This window comes from Lontra canadensis, unplaced genomic scaffold (assembly GCF_010015895.1).
Source record: "Lontra canadensis isolate GAN:19392208 unplaced genomic scaffold, GSC_riverotter_1.0 scaffold31, whole genome shotgun sequence".
Classification (NCBI taxonomy): Eukaryota; Metazoa; Chordata; class Mammalia; order Carnivora; family Mustelidae; genus Lontra; species Lontra canadensis.
Window position 1 is genome coordinate 2,430,460 of NW_022631025.1, and position 23,022 is coordinate 2,453,481.

At 43.4% G+C, this 23,022-nt stretch overlaps 1 protein-coding gene and 1 long non-coding RNA gene across 3 annotated transcripts in view; both read left to right on the top strand.

Annotated features, from left to right (window-relative positions):
* LOC116872925 (F-box/WD repeat-containing protein 12-like) overlaps positions 1–7,284 on the top strand; it is a 33,768-nt gene extending 26,484 nt beyond the window's left edge. Inside the window, exons 6-10 of the mRNA XM_032866425.1 lie at positions 1,894–2,052; positions 2,539–2,749; positions 3,740–3,918; positions 4,000–4,127; positions 6,763–7,284. Coding sequence (XP_032722316.1) covers positions 1,894–2,052; positions 2,539–2,749; positions 3,740–3,918; positions 4,000–4,127; positions 6,763–6,889 — 804 coding nt within the window. The 3' untranslated portion in view covers positions 6,890–7,284. The remainder of the gene's footprint in view (positions 1–1,893; positions 2,053–2,538; positions 2,750–3,739; positions 3,919–3,999; positions 4,128–6,762) is intronic.
* A 3,507-nt stretch (positions 7,285–10,791) lies between these two features.
* The window catches only part of LOC116872927, a 21,859-nt gene continuing 9,628 nt past the window's right edge, over positions 10,792–23,022 (top strand). The window contains exons 1-4 of one of the 2 annotated variants that reach the window (XR_004383709.1): positions 10,792–10,861; positions 12,362–12,480; positions 12,671–12,851; positions 14,048–14,149. This is a non-coding gene — a long non-coding RNA (uncharacterized LOC116872927). Of the gene's footprint in view, positions 10,862–11,318; positions 12,481–12,670; positions 12,852–14,047; positions 14,150–23,022 lie in introns of both variants that reach the window. The other variant, XR_004383710.1, reaches the window with a different exon arrangement.

The following is a 23,022-nucleotide window of genomic DNA, read 5'->3' on the forward strand; positions in this document are numbered from 1 at the left end:
CTTATTTCACATCTTGGCTTTTTGTCTATTTCAGCTTGAGTGTTGAATTTCTAATTTGGGGCATTCCTTTATGTCTGCACGTGCTTATTTTATGGTATTTGATTCATGTTGGGGTGTAGCTACCAGTCTTTGATTGTTGGTTGTTTTTTGGGGAATAGTTTATCAGCTAAAATGTTTTCTTTCTTTCTTTCTCTTTTTCCTAAAGACTTTGTTTGAATGTTGCCTGCCATTTTCTGAGCATTTTGTAATTTTTGTGTTTTCTTGGCTAGTAAGAACAGGTGTCTTTATGGAAATTGAATAGAATAGAAAGTCCGGAGAGTGTTCCCTGTGTAAATGCCTGTGTAGAGATGTCCTTTTATTTTTAAAAATTTTTTTTCTTCTGGTGCCGGAACCCGGGAACAAACCATAAACCTGTTCTTTTGGTGCTGAAACCTGGGAACAAACCATAAACATGTCCTTTTAGTATAGTAGGTGAAGGACGAGCTATTTGAGAAATGGAACATATAGACAGGAAGGAAACAGGTTAATCCCATATCACTCTGTTGTAGAAATATATTTAAAGTAATTAAAAACTAATGCAAAAGACATAGTATAAAATTCTCTCAGGAATATATAAACGGTTTTTGAATCAAGGAAAATTACATAGGTTTGATTTACCTAAAAATCCAAAACATCTGAAACAGAGAATATTTTAACATTAAGATACATGAAAATTGGGACACCTGGGTGGCTAAGTTTGTTGGGCGGCTGCTTTTGGCTCGGGTCGTGGTCCTGGGGTCCCAGGATCGAGTCCCACATCTGGCTCCTGGCTCGGCAGAGAGCTTGCTTCTCCCTCCCACTCTGCCTGCTGCTCTCCCTGCTTTGTAATCTCCTTCTCTGTTAAATGAATAAATGAAAAACCTTAAAAAAATTCTTTAAACAAAAAAAAAATACATGAAAATTATGAGAAAACACTGAATCATCTTCTTCTTTTTTAAGATTTTACTCATCTATTTGACAGAAACCGCAAGCAGGCAGAGAGGCAGGCAGAGAGAGAGATGGAAGCAGGCTCCCCGCTGAGCAGAGGACCCCCCCCCCCCCGATGTGGGGATCCATCCCAGGACCCTGAGATCATGACCCGAGCTGAAGGCAGAGGCTTTAACCCACTGAGCCACCCAGGGGCCCCAAATCTTTAATAAAAGCACTGATATCAAATGATATGAAACATAGAATCTAGTTGAAAAAAAAAGATATATGAGTAGTCAGTTCACAGAAAACAGCACAAATGGCCAGTAATATGCAATGACTAACCCGTAATCAAGAAAGTGACAGGATGAGGATTTTCATTTGCAAAGACTGGCATTACAAGTAGTCAGATATGGGTATTTTTATACATGGTTGGTACATATAGGTATTTTATATACATGGCAAGTAAGATTGGCGCTTTTTTGAAAAGCTTGTTTTTTCCCTGTTAAGTCCTCAGCGTGACCCTCTTTGACCTGACCGGGCCAGCTCCAGGGGCTGTGGGAGGAAGTACCGGAATTGCGGTCTGGAGCATCCTTGTGGGAGCACTTCGTGCTGCGGCAGTGAGACTTGTGAACAACTTGAACTTCCCTAAGAGCGAGAGGAAGTAAAAAGTGGTGGGAAATGTCTCCTTGGAAATATTTCCAAGGAGCGTTAGAAGCTGTAGACAAAAGGCAGTTTGTGGCTACTTCAGCGTAGCTGATAGAAGGAGCCCCTGAGGTCGGGCCTGGCTGCTGGGAGGAGGGAGTAGAGGGTTTGCTCTGAAGGTTTCCGTACTGTCGGAGCGCGTTTGTTTCTGGTGCACGCAAGTGCCATCACCCCAGCATTGTCCGGCGATGGCCCCCTGCCCTTGGGGGAGGCTGGGTGCTGACCACAGCCTTTGCTGTGCAGGTGGCCTCTGCCGAGGGCATGCTGTATGCGCTGACCGTGCCCCACCTGCAGCTGCTCTCCAGGACTGGGGTGTTTCCAGGCAGACCCACCAGCCTCCTCTGCTCTCCTGACTGCCAGTGGGTGTTTGCTTCGACCCAGGACTCCGACCTGGGCCCAAAGGTCAGTGGTGAGCTGCGCCCTCTGCTCCAGGGTCCTGGCTTTGTGCACATAAGGTGGTGGGTTCTGTGCCCAGGTTTGTGGATGTGTCTGGGAAGGCGACTTCCGGTAATGGACCAAGGCTGCCAGCAGCACCTGCAGACAGGATGGTCCGGGGACAGAGGAGTCATCAGGAGCAGACTTCGAGTGGGTAGGACAGGAATCCAGAGCAAGATACTGGAGACAAAAGCACACCAGTGACGTACACTGCTCAGAACTCCCAAGAGCCCTTAACCCCACAGAGCCGTTGATTCAGTTGTCCTGTCACAGTGACTGACCCGGTACTGGTGTGCAGGCTGTTTGCAGCGGGGCCTGACTGAGCAGTCTTGAGAGCAAGACACACAGGGACATAGGTCACCCTGTAAAGACACAGTGATGTCACCGGTTGTGGGTCTGCGGCCCTCCTGGGTGCTTCTCTGTGGCATGGACCACGTGGTGGTGTTTCCTCAGGTGTTCTGCACTCGCTCCCTGCTCGCTCTGGTGGAAGAGGAGCCTCCCGTCTCTACCACTCTGCCCATATGGCGGATTTCCAGAGCCTGCTGGGCCCCTGACGAGACGGCCAGGCTGATGGTGATGCACAGAAACCATGACAGTGGGCAGCTGGCCATCACCACCTATGAACTGGAGGCCAAACAGTCCCAGGAGGGAGTGGACATTGTGGGTAAGGGTCCCTGAGCCAGGACCATGCCCTTTGCAATGTGGTTTCCTTTGGGGCACTTTTCTTCCCTCTCAGTGAATACAGGGGCCCAACAAATGTCTTGTTTGTGCATGTACTGGCCGAGTGGTTGAGTGCTTGCCGCGTGCTGGGCCCTCTGGGTGGCCCTGGGATCCAGACACTAACCACTGGCCACTTACAGTCTTGCCTCTCCTCACTGTCTTGTCACAACTGTGGCAAACACAGTCTTTTGGTGCTGAGTGTGCACAGAGATGAGTAAAAGCCACAACTGTAGCTTCCCCAAGGAGCTCGCAGCCAGCAGGAAAACAAGACCTCAGTCATCTCTTTTTCTGCCTTCCCTGTCTCCCAAACTCAACTTCATGGCCACTGGCCTGCCCTGTGGCCCCTAGCATTTTTTCTTTTGTATTACATTAATTTGTTTTCATGTCATCTTTTGACCGTAAACTTTACTCTGAGCTTCCTAGCAGCTGAGGAAAAAAGGGAAACAGGATGTGTACTCTGATCCCTTGTTTGATATGAGCATGAATTCTTCAAAAGAGGTAATTTTTTTTCCACTGCTGGTAAACCATAGGGAAATGATCCAATTCATTAAAAAAAAAATGCTAGTCAGTATAAAAGTATCATCAGTAATAGTTTTTGGCAGATGTTATAAATGTCATAGTTCTCGTGGGGCTCTTCTCACATCACCCTGGTGTAGCTGGGGAAGGGCAGGGGGGCATCCCCTGGGATGTACTTGTGTCAGATATTGTCACTTCCACATGCATTTTGCCTCGAATCTTTACAGTCCCCTTAAGTAGGGCACCATCCTCCATACTGGAGAGTGGATGACTGGGTGGCTTCAGGGAGTAACTGCATGTGTGACCACAAAGGTGTTGCTCTTGTCAGCATCCCACAGCATCTTAGGTGAGGCACGTGTACTCCACACCCCCAGTTGCTACTGAGAGATGACAGTCCGTCTGTTTTCATTTCAAAAAGTACAACAGATTGCAAGTTTCCTCCTGCCAGACACCATGACGCCTCCTCACCTCATGAAGGCCCGCGGCTCTCAGGTGATCCTGCTGGTGTCGGGCTTGGAGCTGCTGCTCTTCACCATCCAGGGCCTGCAGCTGGCAGCCTTCCAGGACCACCAGAAGCCCATCTCGGCCCTGTGGGTGGTGAGTGTGGGTCCGCCTGCCTGCACTGTGGCCCCAACTCCAGGGCCCATGGCTCTGCCTCACTTGGCTTCTCATTTCAAGGACGAGAGTCGAGTCCTCACTGCTTCCTTAGACCTCTCCCTGCGAGTCTACGTGTGGAGCAAGGAGAATCCGCTTCCTGTCCTGAAGAGCTGCTATCACCTGCTCGGCGGCTCCCACAGATGGGCCAGGTACCTGCTCCCAGTTCCCTTCCCTTCACCTGTGAAGCGGCCTCACCTGGCCCACCAGCAGCAGCTGGAAAGGGTGTGACTGGGACTTGGGTCTCAGCCTGGCCTATTTTCGTTATCTGGAGGCCTGAGATAAGTCGCTGCTCAGATGCCATTTTCTCCTCCGCTTACAAACAAAGATGCCAACCATCATCTACGTTATCTCCTCTGGTGTACAAAACCCTGCAGTCGGTGCCACCCGTTCTCCCAGATCAAACAGAGGCGCTGAGATATGGCTGTTTCGCCCACAGTCCGGCAGGGACGCACAGCGACACCCAGGCCGCTCCGGCCTGGACCTGCAGCCCTGATCTTGCCTTCTGCCCTAAGCCACACGATTCCAAAACCACTTATCAAACGCAGGTGGTGGTGGAGTCAGTGGGGGTGAGATGGGAAAAGTCCCAAACAGTGTGCTTTTGCTTTGAGTTCTGTCATTAGTATTTTGGAATCATTCGTTTCTTCTTGCCAGATGGAGTTCTACAGACAGGGTGGACAGATCTGCCCTGGGCTGCTCACAGTGAGATGGCTGATCGCCTCATTGACTTGGTATGAGGTCTGGGGTGATCTCAGCTTCTCGTGGCAGACCTTTTACTGTCGCAAATGAAAATTGAAAAAACACCAAGCCCCAAACCAAATACTGAAAAAACTAGAGTCTGTAACAAACCTACCTCATTTCTGAGTTTTCAGTCAGTTATTTGAAGATAATTATTAAAACTCCTAATTAATATAGAAAAACTTTATTCCTTTTAGTAAACCAGCTCAACTTTCTGATAAGAAGTAGAGATCAAATTTAAATCTTCCCATAATCAGTAAGCTGTAATGCTCTACTGACTTGCTGAGCAAAGCATAGAGGATAGCCTGCCGCGCTCATTCTGAGAAGGCTTCCATCACTTGCTTCTTTACCCAGGTTGCCTCCTCCAGTTCCTTTGAGGTTCACACCTACATTGCTGTATTTTTGCTAGTTAATGACCCGGTACACTTGCCCCTTCATGCGCTTGCCCTTCAGGGGTGGGGGCATCATGGCCTCACCATGCTGAGTCTGCATGTGACCAGAGGTTGGCATTTGTAACAAGCCCCTTTGGTGGGAGAGGTCCCACTTAGACGCCACAGCCACTTGGACTGTCGTGATGGCTCCTCCTCCGGTGGCAGGAAGCCTCTCCCCACTGAGGGACACAGTGCTGACGCTTGTACTCATGGTTGCTGGATAGCGACCAGGTGGGGAGGTTGCCCTTGAGGGGCTTGTGCTCCCATTCTGGCCTCAAAATATACCTGGCCCCACTCTTTTCTATGTGTGTCCTTAAAGGATTCTCTACAACATTACTGAGTGGTTAGAGCATCCTTTCACTGAAATAACACCGTTCTCAACTTAGCAGGCAAGTGGCCCTTTTAGAAACTTCCTTTTTACATGTCTTTTAACTGCACCATGTGCACTACACAACAGGACCATTGTGCTGAGCACGTAGCACTGGGAGAATCTTTCACACGTGCGTTTTTACACACTGAATTACATGGACATAGAATGGAAAATGTCCTTCACTGAACTGACCCCATTCTCGATGTGATAAATAAGTAGCACACCTAGAAATACCTTTTCAGAAGTGTGTTTTAGTTAGGACGCTAGAATGGATCATGATTTTTAATTATGCCCCTTTCCTGATTCAGAACAGATTCCTGTGGAAATCCGTAGTTGCGTGGCAGTTTCTTTTGGGAGCCTCATTTGGCAACAATGAGCCCAGCAGTCCTGCTTCATGCTGTTCCCCATAAGCTTTTCCTAGCACCTTTTTGAATGCTGCAAGACATAAACAGTACTTTCTGAGAGCTTTTCAGTTTCCTAAAATGTTATCATCTGTGAATACATAATACATAAATAATTCTCTAAAGAAAACAGGGAAAATGGGTGTGTTAGATAGATGTACATTTACCAGCAACCCAGCCACATACCCCAGGTATCTAACCAGGAGATATGTTATATCCAAACAAAGACTTGTACATGAATGTTCTTAGCAGCTTTATTTTTGTCGTTTTTAGTTTGGAATTTATTCTAAGCTAAAAGGTAGTTCACAAAAACCAAAAAGTGGCAATATTTTAGAAGCAATTTGTAGCCAAAACCAGCTTTTACAGGAAACTCAAGTCCTTTGTGTGGTTTGGCTGGTATGGTTGTCTCCACACTGCTCGCTTGCTGTCATGCCTCAGAGCAGCACTGTCTGCCTTTTTAGGCAAAGATAGCATCGTGGAAAATGATGGCTCCTATGTTGATGTCTTTCACTGAAACTGGTTGGGAATTGATGGCCTGATTCTCGATTCTGGGGAAATGACTACCCTCTCGAGATTGGATGAGGTATATGTTTTCTATTGGAAGTTTCTAGACTTCCTGAAATCGTAATTCGGGCAGCTACCATCAGGAGGGCTCAAAGCTGATACTCCCACTCCAGAATGTGAGTGCATTTGCTAATTGTCAGGAATGAACGCAGATCTCAACATGGATGGGGTGTGCTAGGATGGAGAAGGTCCAGAGGTTGTGTTCCGTCTTTGTGTAAAGACTTACCTCCCTAAATATGTGTCTTCCGCAAGTTAACACACAGCCCGTCCCTTCCTTTTGCAGTGGATTCACCCACGTGGAAAGCGACAGTGTGAGCATTGTAGGTGTGGAAGCCAGAAACATCGGGACGAGCATTCTGAGGTCATACTGCTTCAACATCCAGCATGGCTCAGATGATTGTGTCAATTGAAGATAATCTCACTCTGGTGAAAAGCTTGTCTGCATACAAACTGATTATTTTATCAACATTGGAAAAGGAAGGAGTGATTCTCATAGGCCCCTTATGGGCCAGTCACTGTGCTATGTGACTTTTTTTTTTTTTAATCCTCACAACAGGCCTTTGAAGGATATATGATGTTTCTATTTTTCCAGCTGGGAGCCTGACCAATAACAGAGTCACCCATTACTGGCCTGTTGTCTGGCTGCATTGCCACCTGCCCAAGCTTATTCAGACCAGTAAGTGGGAGAGAGGAGTGGATGCAAGGAGGCCCACGTTCAAGGTGCTGGGCTTGTATCCTCATTGTTTTGTTATTCAGATATGTAATAAAGTAAGAAATATTTTTTTCCCCTATTCTGTCACGTGCTTTAGACACACATAAATAAATAGTTGTGTGGCGCCACACTGCAGAACTGTGGGGATACCATTTTGTATTCTGTGCAAGTGGCACCCCCAGAGGTGGTCCGCAGGGAAGCCCTGGCTGCTTTGGGGGGCATATCAGTTGAGTTCCCAATGGCAAGCAACAGGAGAGAAGGCTGGCTAACACCAAGAATGGAGTTTACTGGCAGGAAATAGAGCTGTGCACTAGGTCAGTGGGAAGGCTGGAGAAACAGACGCGGACCCACAGGAAGCAGGGCAGCAAGCAAGGCCTCACCTGCCATCGTTTCCCTGAGTGCCCCCGTACTGCTGCCGCTGCGTGTGTGGCACTGACGCTGTCTGAAGACTTCCCGGCTGCTCCGACACTCAGAACACCAGGATGCGTGTGTTTCTGGCTTCACCACATGCCCACGCCACCTGGGCCAGGACGGGATAGAGGGACCTCTTCAGCTTCGATGGAGTGGCTCCCAGTTGACTTGCACTGTGAAAAAGTCTTCAAAAATAGGAAAACTTTTTGACAGCCAATGAGGGTTAAAACCTCTCAACTACAACCTGTTGCTCTAGCTGTGCAGTACCACAACCCCTTAGCTCCTGAGCCCCGTACAGACAAGCCCAGATACAGTCATTTCCTCAAAAGGAAAAAAAATCTGTGGCCTCCCCCCACCTTTAAAATCTAAGATAAGGCTTATTTTCGGATCATTTTAGGTTTACAGAAAAGTTGCAAAGGCAGTGCCGTAAGGTATATGGATATACCTTTTGCCCAGCCTCCCCCTGGTGTGAGTGTCTTACATAACAGATATTTGGAAACCCAGAGTCCTTGTCATCTCGAAGTCAGAACTCTGTTAATCCTATTACAGTCCTGTCTGGTAGTCAGCGGTCCTAGTGCATCCTGCATAAAACCATGGAGGAAAGGGAGAAGAGACAAGAAATTAGCTAAAATAAATACGTGACACAGCAAGAAAGGAAATAGCTGTTTCATTCAGAAGATGAAGAAAGTTCAGGTAAGTTGAGATACAGGAGTTTTTGGTGAAGGCACATTGTAAGAGGCTGGAGTGTTGGCAAAAGAGGGGAACTCAGCGAAGGGATTGGTGAGTGTATGGGCCACCTGAGAGGCGTGGACATGTGGCGACTGGGAAAGCAGTGGGGTCAGTTCTTACAGAAGGCCACTGGCCAGAGCCTGGCTCGTGCTGGCTGCAGCATTAGGATGGTGGTTTGTCCGGCTATGGTGGCCCTGCCCAGGGACACCTCTGTGGGTTCCTGCTTTGGGTGTGACGTAGGAAGCTTCTGGAGGGAGTCCTAATGGGAGCATAGGAAGCTTTTGCGGACAGTGTGTGTGAAGTCTGGCCCACAGGCTCCTCACAGGAAAGCAAGGTCTTTGAGGTGTGATACCACAGCCTGGGGGAAACACCGAAGTGTGTCATGCTCTCATGTCCTGTAAATCCAAGTTCTGAGGCTTCCTTCCCCTCATACGGCAAGGACCGCTGCTACTGGGGGAGCACGAGGGCCTAAGTGGCACTTCTGATTCCTGCCAGGAGGGAGACAGCCTTCTTCTGAGCCTCTGTTACTCCAGGTGCAGCCAAGATACTCTGTATTAAGCAGAAACAGAAAACATGAAGAACTTTCCCTAGTACCTGATCACAAGCTAAGTCTTAACAAATTCCAAAATATTAATTGCTAACTACAAAAATTCCTTTTTGAACACACACACATACACACCATTAAAACTCAGTTTTAAATAACTGATGAGTTAAAAAGAAAATGTAAGCAGGAATTATGAAAAATATCTTAGAAAATAATTTTCTTAACTGGATAAAGGGAGTGTGAAAGACTGCAAACATGCCTAATGATAGGTAATCAGAAAAATTTTTACTGATGTTAGAAACAGTATAAATATGATACTGATCACCACGATAATTAAGTATTGCCCTTGAGGTACTAATAAATGTAATACTTTTTTAAATTCTAAAAAAAAAAAAAAAGATTAGAAATGGGTATGTGTGCTGTAATTTCTAAATAGTACTATCTCCTTTAGAAACCTAAGAAAATCATTAGAATTAGCAAATCATGATTGGTGAATAGGTTATTTGTATACTGAAATCAGTGTAACAAAAATGAGAAAATATAGGAAAATTATCCCATTCACAATAATACCAAAAACTGTAATATCTTGGGATTTAAAAAGAAAAAAAACTTTTCTAAAGAAAAAACACAGCTTTTCTAAAGGAATAAAGAATAGAGATAACCGGGGCACCTGGGTGGCTCAGTGGTTTAAGCCTCTGCCTTCAGCTCAGGTCATGATCTCAGGGTCCTGGGATCGAGCCCCGAGTCGGGCTCTCTGCTCAGCAGGGAGCCTGCTTTCCACCCCCCCCCCCCGCCCCCTCCTTCTCTGCCTACTTGTGATCTCTGTCTGTCAAATAAATAAATAAAATTAAAAAAAAAAGAATAGAGATAACCTGTGTTCGTGAATAGAAGAATTACTACTTTAAAGAGACCATATATTGGAAGCAATACCAATATAATTGCTACTGTTTTTAAAATAGAGTGTAAAAAGATGATCAGATGTATATGGAGCTGTAAGAGGACAAGAGTAGCCAAGACAGTCTTGCAGGAAAAAAAGGGCAAAGGAAGGGGTAGACCTGTTCTGTGAATTATGAAGACAGAATTAAACTCTGTCACTGAGACAAGTGGCATCCCTGTGTGAAGAGACAATGGAGGATCGAGGTGCAGGTATGTTTGGAGGTTGGGTATACAGTGTAAGTCACATAAGTCAGAAATGATGCTTCAGTAAGTGATCTTGGAAGGACTGGCTATGCAAATGGAGTAAAATCAGATTTCTTCTTGTACCATGCACAAACTATTTTTGTGTGTAAAGGATCTAAACAGCATTTTTTTTATCTTTTTTTTTTTTTTGAGATTTTATCTATTTATTGGAGAGAGAGAGAGAGAGGGCTGTAACAGGGAGGAGAGGGAGAAGCAGGCTCCCCGCTGAGCAGGGAGCCCAACGTGGGACTGATCCCAGGACTCTGGGATCATGACCTGAGCCGAAGGCAGTCACTCAATGAACTGAGCCACCCAGGAGCCCCTAAACAGCATATTTTTAAATTATAGGGGAGGAGTTATAATTTATAAATAAAAAGTTATATTTTGTAATTATAGGAAAATTAGAAAAGGCTTTTTAGAGGATTAAATAATAACAAAAGCAAATCCCATAGTGAAATAGTCTTATATCAAAATTTAAATTTTCTGTACAAGTGACAACATAACCAAAATTAACACATGCCATTGATAGCAAACCCCAAATTGAACTAAGAGGAAACATAATTTACAGAAGAAACCAAACCCTAAAGTAAGGGGAAAATGCTCAAAATCATTAGTAATTACAGCTGAATAAAACAATAATGACCCATCACTTTGCATTATTAGGCTGGCCAAAAAAATGTAAACAGTAGGAAGCCGGATGATGCTCAGTGTTTGCGGGACGTGTGGACACAGGACGGAGGACACAGGACCCAGTGATGGAGGCTGCCTCAGTCCTGTTTGCATTTGAACATCTTTGGCCAATCCAAGGTAGGTGGTCCAGTGGTGCAGGTTCCGGGTAGCACTGCCTCGGCTCTCTACCAGGCCCCCACCCATCCCCTGTTCTGGTCAGCACTAAGCTTCCTTCTCTTACTTCCTGCACCCTTTGCTCTGAGGGTGTAGCTCTTTGAGGTCCTTGCTCACTGTGGGCTCACTCCAGTGCGTCTCCAGTATGCACCACCCAGCACCTAGGTGGCTGGCAGAGTCCGCTCAAATGCCCTGCATTGGGTGCCTCAGCTCTAGGTGCGGGGCAGCCTGGTGCAGATGGGGTGCCAAGTGCAGGAGAGAGGGACTGGTTGAGGGAACTGGAGGTGTATAAGTTTTGTGTCCCAGCTAGTCCACCCTTTGCACCACCCCCTCCCATCGTGTACAGCCCTCAGAATACATGGTGGGACCTACCATCCCTGCGCCACCTCCTGCTGAGAACAAAGGCATCCTTACTCTGCAGGTGTGACCAGAGTCCCAAAGTTGACGACCTGTTCTGGATGCCTGTGGCAAGAGCCCCTCTGTTGGATTCCCTTTAAGTAGCACTTTGGGCTATCTGGGTTGTTTGGTGGGATGACCCAGACCTTCATCCCCAAGGTGATGGTCGTGGTGGTTTCCCTTGCTCATTGAAAGTCATTGCCGCTAAGTCACTGCTAAGAGATACCAGTTCCTTCACCTAGGCTGTAGACACATCCTACCGTACTCGATTATCTACTAGCAACCTTCATCCCTGATGTTTGTCAGTTACTATCCCAATCATCAGAACCAATCCTTTCTTTGCCTGTTGGGCCAAGACATTAGAGAGTCAGGTGGTAATCACAGATTCCCCTTAAAGGTGTTCTTGCTGTGACCCTGAAAGAACTGTCTCCACTCCCGTCTCCCGGAGCTGGGACTTACCTACAATCCCTGAGAGTGCCAGGATGCATGAATGAGAAACAACAAAATATGCAGGGTTGCTGGCTGTCGTAATTGGGGCCACTCCTACACCTGTTGGTCTTCAGACTCCTATACTGTAGCAGTAGTGGCACTGTTCATCATTGGTAATCGGTTCAGAATGTGTGCCACATCCTGGATTGGATGATGGTATCCAGGCCACATTCAGTGTTGACCGCCTGGCCGGCACCTTAGTAACCGTTGGTAGGCCATGTCACCATCATATCAGGCCAGTTAATCCTGGATGATGGGATGGGACAAGACCAGTGCATTCCATAGTCATGAGCTCATGGTCACACCTCCTCTGGTGGAAAAGGAGTCCTTCGCTCTGAGGCAGTGCTGTGGGATATCACAGGTAAGGCATTCTGTGAGTCTTTGGGGATGGTGCTGGCAGAACCATAGGCAGGGGCCGTAAGGACAAAATACTGCCCCATGATTAATGGTGCCGAGTTGATAGCATCAGTCTGCTGTCCACTGGACAGGCCTTCAGCTATGGTGGTAACATGAGTCTTGGTATAGGAAGTCCTTGCCATTGAGCCTATGCTTAGCTGTCATCCCGGACACTGTTCCCAGGCCTCTGCACAAGGACCGGATGTGTGAGAAGAGTCTGCCTGGCAGCCAGAGGACGGTCATCCTGTTGCCATATTACTGAGAGCCTTCCCTGTAGTACGTGGTCTCTGGTGGGCTTTCAGGTAAGACGCAAAAATCTCATGCTGTTTGCCCTCCTCCACCTTTCTTGGACCTCCAGTTGGACCCTTCTAGGTCAGCCATCTGCCACTGTCAAAAGTCCATCTGTCTCCGTACCTCCACTCATTTTCTTTCTTATGAATGAATGACTGAGCCACTCTCAGCTTGGTTCATTTGAAGGACTTCCTTTCACAGTGTCTTTCAGGGACATCCCAAGTGGTGCTGTAATGAGGCAGCAGTGGCCCCACAGGCCATTTCCGCCAACACCCGCACAACAAGCCAACCCGGTTGTGATTCACTCTGAGTCCTTTGCTCATGCTGGTTATTGATAGGAGCCCCCCAAGAAGCATGGGAACTATCAGGAGAGCCAGCACAGGTAGAAATCTGGGTCACCTGTTCTGTGATTCACTTGGGCACTATGCTCCAGTCCCAAAAGGGCCATTACCATTGCATAAGAGATCACTGCTGTGCACACTGAATTCTATGATGGGCGGCTCATATCACATCTAGCTTAGGATGGGAAACAGATCCATTCTCACTTTATGTCCTGCTGTTGGGTGATCTGTCACTACCGGGGCACAGGAGCTGCTCTTCACATGACTCGTTCTCATCCCTAGAAGGCACATATTTAACTCCAGAATCTTACCTCTCTGTTCTGTCTTCCCTGTTGGAGCTTTCCAGATTCCAGACAACATCCTTACCAATCCTAGATCTTGGTAGCACCTTCTGACCTGCTGAGTTCTAGGATCAAGAAAGAGGGTATCTTGTGCCACAGCTAGGGTCTGCTCTGGTTTTGTTTCTGGGCCCCTGAGAAGCTAGCAGCTTCTGGGGCTGCGCAGTATATGAGTCAGAGGAATATTCCCAGCTTTGGTACTTGTTGTGTCCCAATTCAAATTCCAGAGAGACCCACAAAGTGTTATTTTCATTGTTTGTGTTCAAGTGGAGAGATACTTGAAGTACAGCAGCTTGTCCTTCACCTGAGAAGAAACATCTCGATACACCTTTTACCATCCCAGTGCATGCCCACCCTGGCAGACGGCCACAGGTTCTTTGAGGAACGACTGAAGGAATATTCACTGTATACATGTGTGATGGAGTTTCAGGAATGTCACTGAAGGGGAACTGACCTTCTTTTCACTGAGTGTGCTCTGGAGTCTATAAATTTAGAGCTGGGAACTGGGTGGGGGGGGGGGTCCCAATTTTCTACCAAGGTGGAAGGCAACTACATTTTTTTTTCTCTTTATATAAATAAGTTAGTGTCCTAGGGAGTTGTGGGTGTAACAGCCACTGCCTCAGATCCCTTCAGGTCATACCATCTTGATTGCCACTCTGACTCTGCCCATCCTTAGTCCACTGGGATGGCTTCAGATATTTTTACTCAAGTAAAATTTGTGAATCAAAGGTGAGTGCCCCAGGTAAATCTCGTCGGGTCTTAAATTCTACCTTCCCTCTTTGAACACCAGGATCTACTTTTACACACACTCCCCAGGCCCTATTATTAGGCAGGTCCTGTAATTCCTTTGTTTTGTAGGCACTTTTTCCCCAAAGCAGGGTTTGTATTTCTCTCTCCAGGCTCTGCTGGTACCTGATTCTCGATACCAACCTAGAGGCAATGAGAAGTGAGGGGAAGGTCCTGAGGAGGACAAACATCATCGTTCAAGGCATCCACCTCAGGTGAGGCTAACATGGAAGGGGATGTTTCTGCCATCAGAAAGGGTTCAGGGAAATGGGTGTGTATGTCCTGATTCTCAGATTGTCCGCCAAGTATCTCAGTCCCAAATATTAGAGTGTTACTCATCCTGCAACTGGGCCTAATTTTCACTAAGACCTGCTGAGGCTGTACATGGAGACTTCGTTGCTTTCCATCCTGTGCTGACAGAAGATAAGGTTGACTTTCAGATTTTCTCTGAAGTTGGAGGATGACTATCATTTACTTTTTTTTTGTAAACTGAAATGTTGGATAAACTGAATTTTATCCAAGTGCTAGAAGGGCAATGATGATCAGGTGGGTCACTGACAAAGAGAAATAAAACAGGAATACTCGAGAATCTAAGAAGGTGCACCAAGTTTCTTCCCAGTATGGGCATCACATCTACAACTACAGAAGATACTTCCTTTGTAGGAACACAGAGAACACTTAAAAAGAAAAAAGGAATATACTGGGAAGTAAATCAAGTCTCAGTGAATGTTAAATAATTAATATTCAAAGTATGTTCTCTGGCCACCATAAAATTATTTTAGAAATAAATGACACCCTCAGTTTGTTTTCCAGAGTCCATAGTCTCTCACGGTTCATCTTCCCCTGTGATTTCCCCCCCCTTCATTTTTCCCTTCCTTCTCCTAATGTCCTCCATGCTGTTCCTTATGTTCCACAAAGAAGTGAAACCATATAATTGACTTTCTCTTCTTGACTTGCTTCACTTAGTATCTTCCCCTCCAGTTCCATCCATGTTGATGCAAAAGTTGGGTATTCATCCTTTCTGATGGCTGAGTAATATTCCATTGTGTATATGGACCACATCTTCTTTATCCATTCATCAGTTGAAGGACATCTCAGCTCTTTCCACAGTTTGGCTCTTGTGGACATTGCTACTATGAACATTGGGGTGCATGTACCTCTCCTTTTCACTACATCTGTATCTTTGGGATAAATACCCAGTAGTGCAATTGCTGCATCATAGGGTAGCTCTATTTTTTAACTTTTTGAGACACCTTTACACTATTTTCCAAAATGGCTGTACCACTTTGTATTCCCACCAACAGGGTAGGAGGGTTCCCCTTTCTCTACAACCTCTCCAACATTTTTTTTTCTTGCCATGTTAATTTTTGCCATTCTAACCAGTATAGGTGGTATTTCAGTGTGGTTTTGATTTGTATTTCCCTGATGGCTAATGATGTTGAATATTTTTTCATGTGTCTGTTAGCCATTTGTATGTCTTCTTTGGAGAAGTGTCTGTTCATGTCTTCTGCTCATTTTTTTACTTGTTTTATGGGTGTTGAGTTTGAGTTCTTTATAGATTTGGATACCAGCCCTTTGTCTGTAGTGTCATTTGCAGATACCTTCTCCCATTCCAGGGGTTGTCTCTTTGTTCTGTTGACTGTTTCCTTTGCTGTGCAGAAGCTTTTGATCTTGATGAAGTCCCAGAGGTTCATTTCAGCTTTTGTTGTTTCCCTTGTTTTTGGAGATGTGTCTTGAAAAAAGTTGCTGTGGCCAGTGCCGAAGGGTTACTGCCTATGTTCTCCTATAGGATTTTGATGGATTCCTGTCTCATTGAGGTCTTTCATCCATTTAGAGTTTATCTTTGTGTATGGTCTAAGAGACTGGTTGAGTTTCATTCTTCTATATGTAGTTGTCCTATTTTCCGAGCACCATTTATTGAAGAGACATTTTTCCTGCTTTGTCAAAGATTCTTTGACCATAGAGTTGAGGGTCCACATCTGGGCTCTCTGTTCTGTTCCATTGATCTGTGTGTCTGTTTTTGTGCCAATACCATACAGTTTTGATTACTACAGTTTTGTAGTATATCTTGAAACTTGGATTTGTGATATCTCTAGCTTTGTTCTTCTTAATTAAGATTGCTTTGGCTATTCTGAGTCTTTTGTGCTTCCATACAAATTTTAGGATTCTCTTCTAGCTCTGAGGAAATATACTATTGGTAGTTTGATAGGGATTGCACTGAATTTGCAGATTGCTTTGGGTAGTATGGACATTTAACAATATTCTTCCAATCTATGAGTATGGAATATCTTTCCATTTCTTTGTGTCATCATCCATTTCTTTCATCAATGCTTTGTATTGTTCAGAGTCTAGGTCTTTTTTTTTTTTTTTTAAAGATTTTATTTATTTATTTGACAGAGAGATCACAAGTAGATGGAGAGGCAGGCAGAGAGAGAGAGAGAGAGAGAGAGAGAGGGAAGCAGGCTCCTTGCTGAGCAGAGAGCCCGATGCGGGACTCGATCCCAGGACCCTGAGATCATGACCTGAGCCGAAGGCAGCAGCTTAACCCACTGAGCCACCCAGGCGCCCAGAGTCTAGGTCTTTTAATTCTTTGCTTAAATTTATTTCTAAGTATTTTATTATTTTTGTTGCAGATATAAATGAAATTTTCTTAATTTTTCTTTCTGCTTTATTATTAGTGGACAAAAATGCTTTGATTTCTGGATATTAACTTTGTATCCTGTAGCTTTACTGTATTTATTCTACAAGCATTTTTAGTGGAATCTTTAGGATTTTTTCTCTGTGTAACATCATGTCGCCTGCAAATGATGACAGTTTAACATCTTTATCCGATTGCTGAGTAAGGACTTCCAGCACTGTGTTGAATAAAAGTGACAAGAGTAGGGGCACCTGGGTGGCTCAGTCATTAAGCAGCTGCCTTCAGCTCAGGTCATGATCCCAGGGTCCTGGGTTTGAGCCCTGCATCAGTCTCCCTGCTTAGCAGGAAGCCTGCTTCTCCCTCTCCCACTGCTTATGTTCCCTCTCTCACTGTCTCTGTCAAATAAATAAAATCTTTAAAAAAAAAAAAAGTTTTTTTGTGGTTTTTTTTTTTTCAAGTGGCAAGAGTGAAGATCCTTATCTTGTTCCTGATTTTAGAGGAAAACCTCTGTTTTTGACCACTGAGTATGGTTGTTAGCTGTGGGTTTTTCATATAAGGCTTTAATATGTTGAGTCATGTTCCCTGTAAGCCCACTTTGTTGAAGTTTTTATCATGAATGGATGTTGAATTCTGTGAAATGTTTTTCTGCATTTATTGCATTTATTGAGATGATTATATTTTTCTCCTTTGTTTTGTTGATGTGGTGTTTCACATTGATTGATTTGCAAATATTGAACCATCCTTGCATCCCTGGAATACATCCCAATTGATCATGATGAAATATCCTTTTAGGTATTCTTGAATGTGGCTTGTTGCTATTTCATTGAGGATATTTACATGTATGCTCATAGAGGATGTTGTCTTGTAGTTTTCGTGTGTGTGTGTGTGTGGTATTTATGGTTTTGGTATCAGGGTAATGCTAGCCTCCTAGAATGTATTTGGAAGATTTTCTTCCTCTTCTATATTTTGGAAAAGTTTGAGGATAAATATTAACTCTAACATAAATGTTTGGTAGAAAAAACCTGTGAATTCATTTGGCCCTATACTTTTATGTTTTGGAGATCTTATGATTATTGATTCAATTTCATTAGTAGCAATCAGTCTGTAAAAATTTTCTATTTCTTCCTAATTCAGTTTTGGAAGATTATATATTCCTAGAATTTATCCATTTCTTTTAGGTATTCTAATTTGTTGGCATATAGTTTTTTGTATTATTGTCACATACAGTTTTTTGTGTTACTCTGTTACGCTTCTGTATGTTCTGTGGTATCAGTTGTTACTTCTCTCTTGTTTTAGATTTTATTTATTGGGGTCATTTCTCTTTTTTTCTTGATGAATCTGGCTAATGGTTTACCAGTTTTGTTTACGTTCTCAAAGCGCCAGCTCTTGGGTACATTGATTTTTTTTTTTTTTTCCTTAAGTCTCTATGTCATTTATTTCTCCTCTGGTCTTTATTATTTCCTTCCTTCTACTCACCTTGGGCTTTATTTTTCTTTTTCTACTTCCTTTAAGATTAGATTTTCTGAGTTGCTTTTCTTATTTTGTGAGGAGCCTGTATCACAATTTTTCTTTAGAATGGCTTTCACTGCATCCCAAAGCTTTTGGCCCATTATGCTTTCATTTTCATTTGTCTTCATATATTTTAAAATTTATTCTTTGATTGCTTCATTGAACCATGTTGTTTCGTGTCATATTGTTTAGCCTCCACATGTTTTTGCCTTTTTTCCGTTTTTGTTTTTTTTTTTCCCCCTCATGTGATTGATTTCTTGTTTCATACCATCGTGGTTAGAAAAGGTGCATGGTATGATTTCACTCTTCTTAAATTTATTGAGGCTTGTTTTATGGCCTAAAATGTGATCTCTTCTGGAGAATGTTCCACGTGCACTTGAAAGAAATGTGTATTCTACTGTTTTGGGATGGAATGATCTATATATATCTGTAATGTCTATCTGTTCTAGTGTGTCATTGAAAGATGTTTCCTTATTAATTTTCTGTCTGGATGACCTATCCGTTGAGGGAAGTGGACTGTTAAAGTCCCCTATCATTATTGTATTACCATCAGTTTCTCTCTTTATGTCCATTAATATCTGCTTTATATATTCAGATGTTCCTGTGTTGGGTGTGTAGATACTTATTATATTCTCTTGTTGCATGGATCTCTTTATTGTTATGTGATGCTGTTGTCTCTTGGTAAGTCTTCCTTTTAAAGTCTGTTTTATCTGATATAAGCACTGCTAGCCCAGCTTTTTTTCCCCACTTCCATTTGCATGGTAAATTCCATCCCTTCACTTTCAGTCTCTATGTTTCTTTAGGTCTGAGGTGAGTTGCTTTTGGGGTGCATGTAGATGGGTTTGTTTTTTTTTTTTTTAAATCCATTCCACCACTGTATGTGCTTTGATTGGAGGACTCAGGACATTTACTTTTATTATGTTCAGTTAGCCAGCATATATTACATCATTAGTTTTTGATGTAGTGCTCAGCAGTTCATTAGTTGAATATAACAACTGTTTACATTTAAGGTATATTTTATTTTTTAAAGTTTTATTTAAGTTAAAGTTAATATACAGTGTGATATAGTTTCAGGTGTGCACTATATTGATTCAGCACTTCTATACAACACCCAGTGCTCATCACAATAAGTACAGTTTTTTTCCTATATTTTTAAAATTATGTTCAGTTAGCCAACATATAGAATAAACACACTTCTTAGTCCCCATCACTTATTTAACCCATCCCCACACCAACCTCCCCTACAGTAACCCTCAATTTGATCTCTATAGTTAAAAGTCTGTTTCTTGGTTTGCTTCCCCTTTTGTCTTTTTCCCCTCTTTGTCCATTTGTTTTATGTATTAAATTCCACATATAGATAAAATCATATGGTATTTCCCTTTCTCTGATCTTATTTCACTCGGCATAATATTCTCTAGTTCCTATCATGTCACTGCAACTGGCAAGATTTCCTTCTTTTTTACAATTAATGTTTCAGTGTGTGTGTGTGTCTATACATACACAACACATCTTTACCCATTCATCAGTTGATGGACATTTGGACTCTTTCCAGAATTTGGCTATTGTGAATAATGCTGCTGTAAACACTGGGGTGCATGTATCTCTTTGAATTAGTATTTTTGCATTCTTTGGGTAAATACCTAGTAGTGTGATTGCTGGATCATAGGGTAGTTCTGTTTTTAACTTTTTGCTCCATACTATATTCCAGTGAGGCTACACCAGCGTGCATTCCCACCAACAGTGCAAGAGTGCTCCCCTTTCACGGCATCCTAGCCAACACCTGCTGTTTCTTGTGTTGTCAATTTTAGTCATTCTAACTGGTGTGAGGTGATATCTCACATTAATAAAAGACAAGAACCAAATGATCCTCTCAACTGATGGAGAAAAAGCACTTGACAAAATAAACATCCTTTTTTGATTAAAAACTCTCCACCTTGTAGGGATAGAAGGAATATACCTCAATATCATATAAGCCATATACAAAAATCCCACAGTGAATATCATCCTCAACAGGAAAAAACTGAGAGCTCTTCCCCTAAGGTTAGGAACATGACAGGTATGTCCACTCTCACGACTGTTGTTCAACATAGTACTAGAAGTCCTAGCCTCAGCAATCAAACAAACAAATAAATAAAAGACATAAACATCCGCAAACAAGAAGTCAAACTTTCACTCTTTGCAGATGACATGATACTTTATATGGAAAACCCAAAGGACTCCACTCCAAAGTTGCTTGAACTGATACAGAAATTCAGCAAAGTTTCAGGATACAAAGTCGATGGACAGAAATCAGATGCATTTCTGTAGACTAACAATGAGGCAGAACAAAGGGAAATCAAGGAATTGATGCCATTTAAAATTGCATCATTGTAGTTTTGATCTGTATTTCAGGGATGATGAGTGATGCTGAGCACCTTTTCATGGATTTGTTGGTAATCTGTAGGTCTTTCATGGAAAAATGCCTTTTCGTATCTTCTGCCCATTCCTTGGCTGAATTATTTGCTCTTTGGGTGTTGAGTACTTTATATATTTTGGATACTACTGTTATCAGATATATCACTGGCAAATAGCTTCTCCCATTTTCGTAGGATGCCTTTTAGTTTTGTTGTTCCCCTGAGTAGAAGCTTTTTATCTCCCTTGTATCCCTTTTATCTCCCTTGTAGAAGCTTTTGTCTCCCTTGCCTCAGGAGACATATCTAGAAAAATGTTGCTACCATCAACGTCAGAGACATTACTGGCTGTGCTCCCTTCTAGGACTTTTATGGCTTCAGGGCTTACATTTAGGTCTTTCATCCATTTTGAATTTATTTTTGTGTGTGATGTGAGAAAGTGGTCCAGTTTCATTCTTTTGCATGTGGCTGTCCAGTTTTCCCAACATCATTTGTGGAAGAGACTGTCTTTTTTCCATTGGACATTTTTTCCTGCTTTGTTAAAAGTTGATTGACCATACACTTGTGGGTTCATTTCTGGGTTTTCTGTTCTGTTCCACTGATCTCTCTGTGTGTTTTTGTGCCAGTGCCATGCTGTTTTACTACAGCTCTATAATATAACTTGTGACACATCCAGCTTTGCTTTGCTTTTTCAAGGTTGGTTTGGCCATTCAGGGTCTTTTGTGGTTCCATACAGTTTTACAGTTGTTCTAGCTCTGTGAAAAATCCTGGTGGTATTTTGATAGTGATTGCCTTAAATATTTAGATTGCTTTGGGTAGTATAGACATTTTAAGAATATTTGTTCTCCCATTCCATGAGTATTAAATGCCTTTGCATTTCTTTGTGTCATCTTCAGTTCCTTTCATCAGTGTTTCTTAGTTTTCAGAGTATAGGACTTTAACCTCTTTAGTTAGGTTTTATTCATACGTATCTTACGATTTTTTGGTGAGGTTGTAAATGGGATTGATTCCTTAATTTTTTATGCTGTTTCATTATTGGTGTACAGAGATGCAACAGATTTCTGTACGTTGATATTGTATCCTGTGACCTTACTGAATTTATTTTCTGTTCTAGCAGTTTTTTAGTGGAGTCAGATTTCTTTTTCTTTTTTTTTCTAAATTTTTTATAAACATGTATTTTTATCCCAAAGGTACAGGTCTGTGAATTGCCAGGTTTACACACTTCACAGGACTCACCATAGCACATACCCTCCCCAATGTCCATAACCCCACCCCCCTTCTCCCAACCCCCCTCCCCCCAGCAATCCTCAGTTTGTTTTGTGAGATTAAGAGTCACTTATGGTTTGTCTCCCTCCCAATCCCATCTTGTTTCATTTATTCTTCTCCTACCCCCTAACCCCCCATGTTGCATCTGCACTTCCTCATATCAGGGAGATCATATGATAGTTGTCTTTCTCTGATTGACTTATTTCGCTAAGCATGATATCCTCTAGTTCCATCCACTCGTCGCAAATGGCAAGATTTCATTTCTTTCTTTTTTTTTTTTAAGATTTTATTTATTTATTTATTTGATAGAGATCATAAGTAAGGAGAGAGGCAGGCAGAGAGAGAGAGGAGGAAGCAGGCTCCCCACTGAGCAGAGAACCCGATGTGGGGCTCGATCCCAGGACCCTGAGATCATGACCTGAGCCGAAGGCAGAGGCTTTAACCCACTGAGCCACCCAGGCGCCCCCAAGATTTCATTTCTTTTGATGGCTGCATAGTATTCCATTGTGTATATATACCACATCTTCTTTATCCATTCATCTGTTGATGGACATCTAGGTTCTTTCCATAGTTTGGCTATTGTAGACATTGCTGCTATAAACATTCGGGTGCACATGCCCCTTCGGATCGCTACGTTTGTATCTTTAGGGTAAATACCCAGCAGTGCAATTGCTGGGTCATAAGGTAGTTCTATTTTCAACATTTTGAGGAACCTCCATGCTGTTTTCCAGAGTGGTTGCACCAGCTTGCATTCCCACCAACAGTGTAGGAGGGTTCCCCTTTCTCCGCATCCTCGCCAGCATCTGTCATTTCCTGACTTGTTCATTTTAGCCATTCTGACTGGTGTGAGGTGGTATCTCATTGTGGTTTTGATTTGTATTTCCCTGATGCCGAGTGATATGGAGCACTTTTTCATGTGTCTGTTGGCCATTTGGATGTCTTCCTTGCAAAAAATATCTGTTCACATCCTCTGCCCATTTCTTGATTGGATTATTTGTTCTTTGGGTGTTGAGTTTGCTAAGTTCTTTATAGATTTTGGACACTAGCCCTTTATCTGATATGTCGTTTGCAAATATCTTCTCCCATTCTGTCAGTTGTCTTTTGGTTTTGTTAACTGTTTCCTTTGCTGTCCAAAAGCTTTTGATCTTGATAAAATCCCAATAGTTCATTTTTGCCCTTGCTTCCCTTGCCTTTGGCGATGTTCCTAGGAAGATGTTGCTGTGGCTGAGGTGGAAGAGGTTGCTGCCTGTGTTCTCCTCAAGGATTTTGATGGATTCCTTTCTCA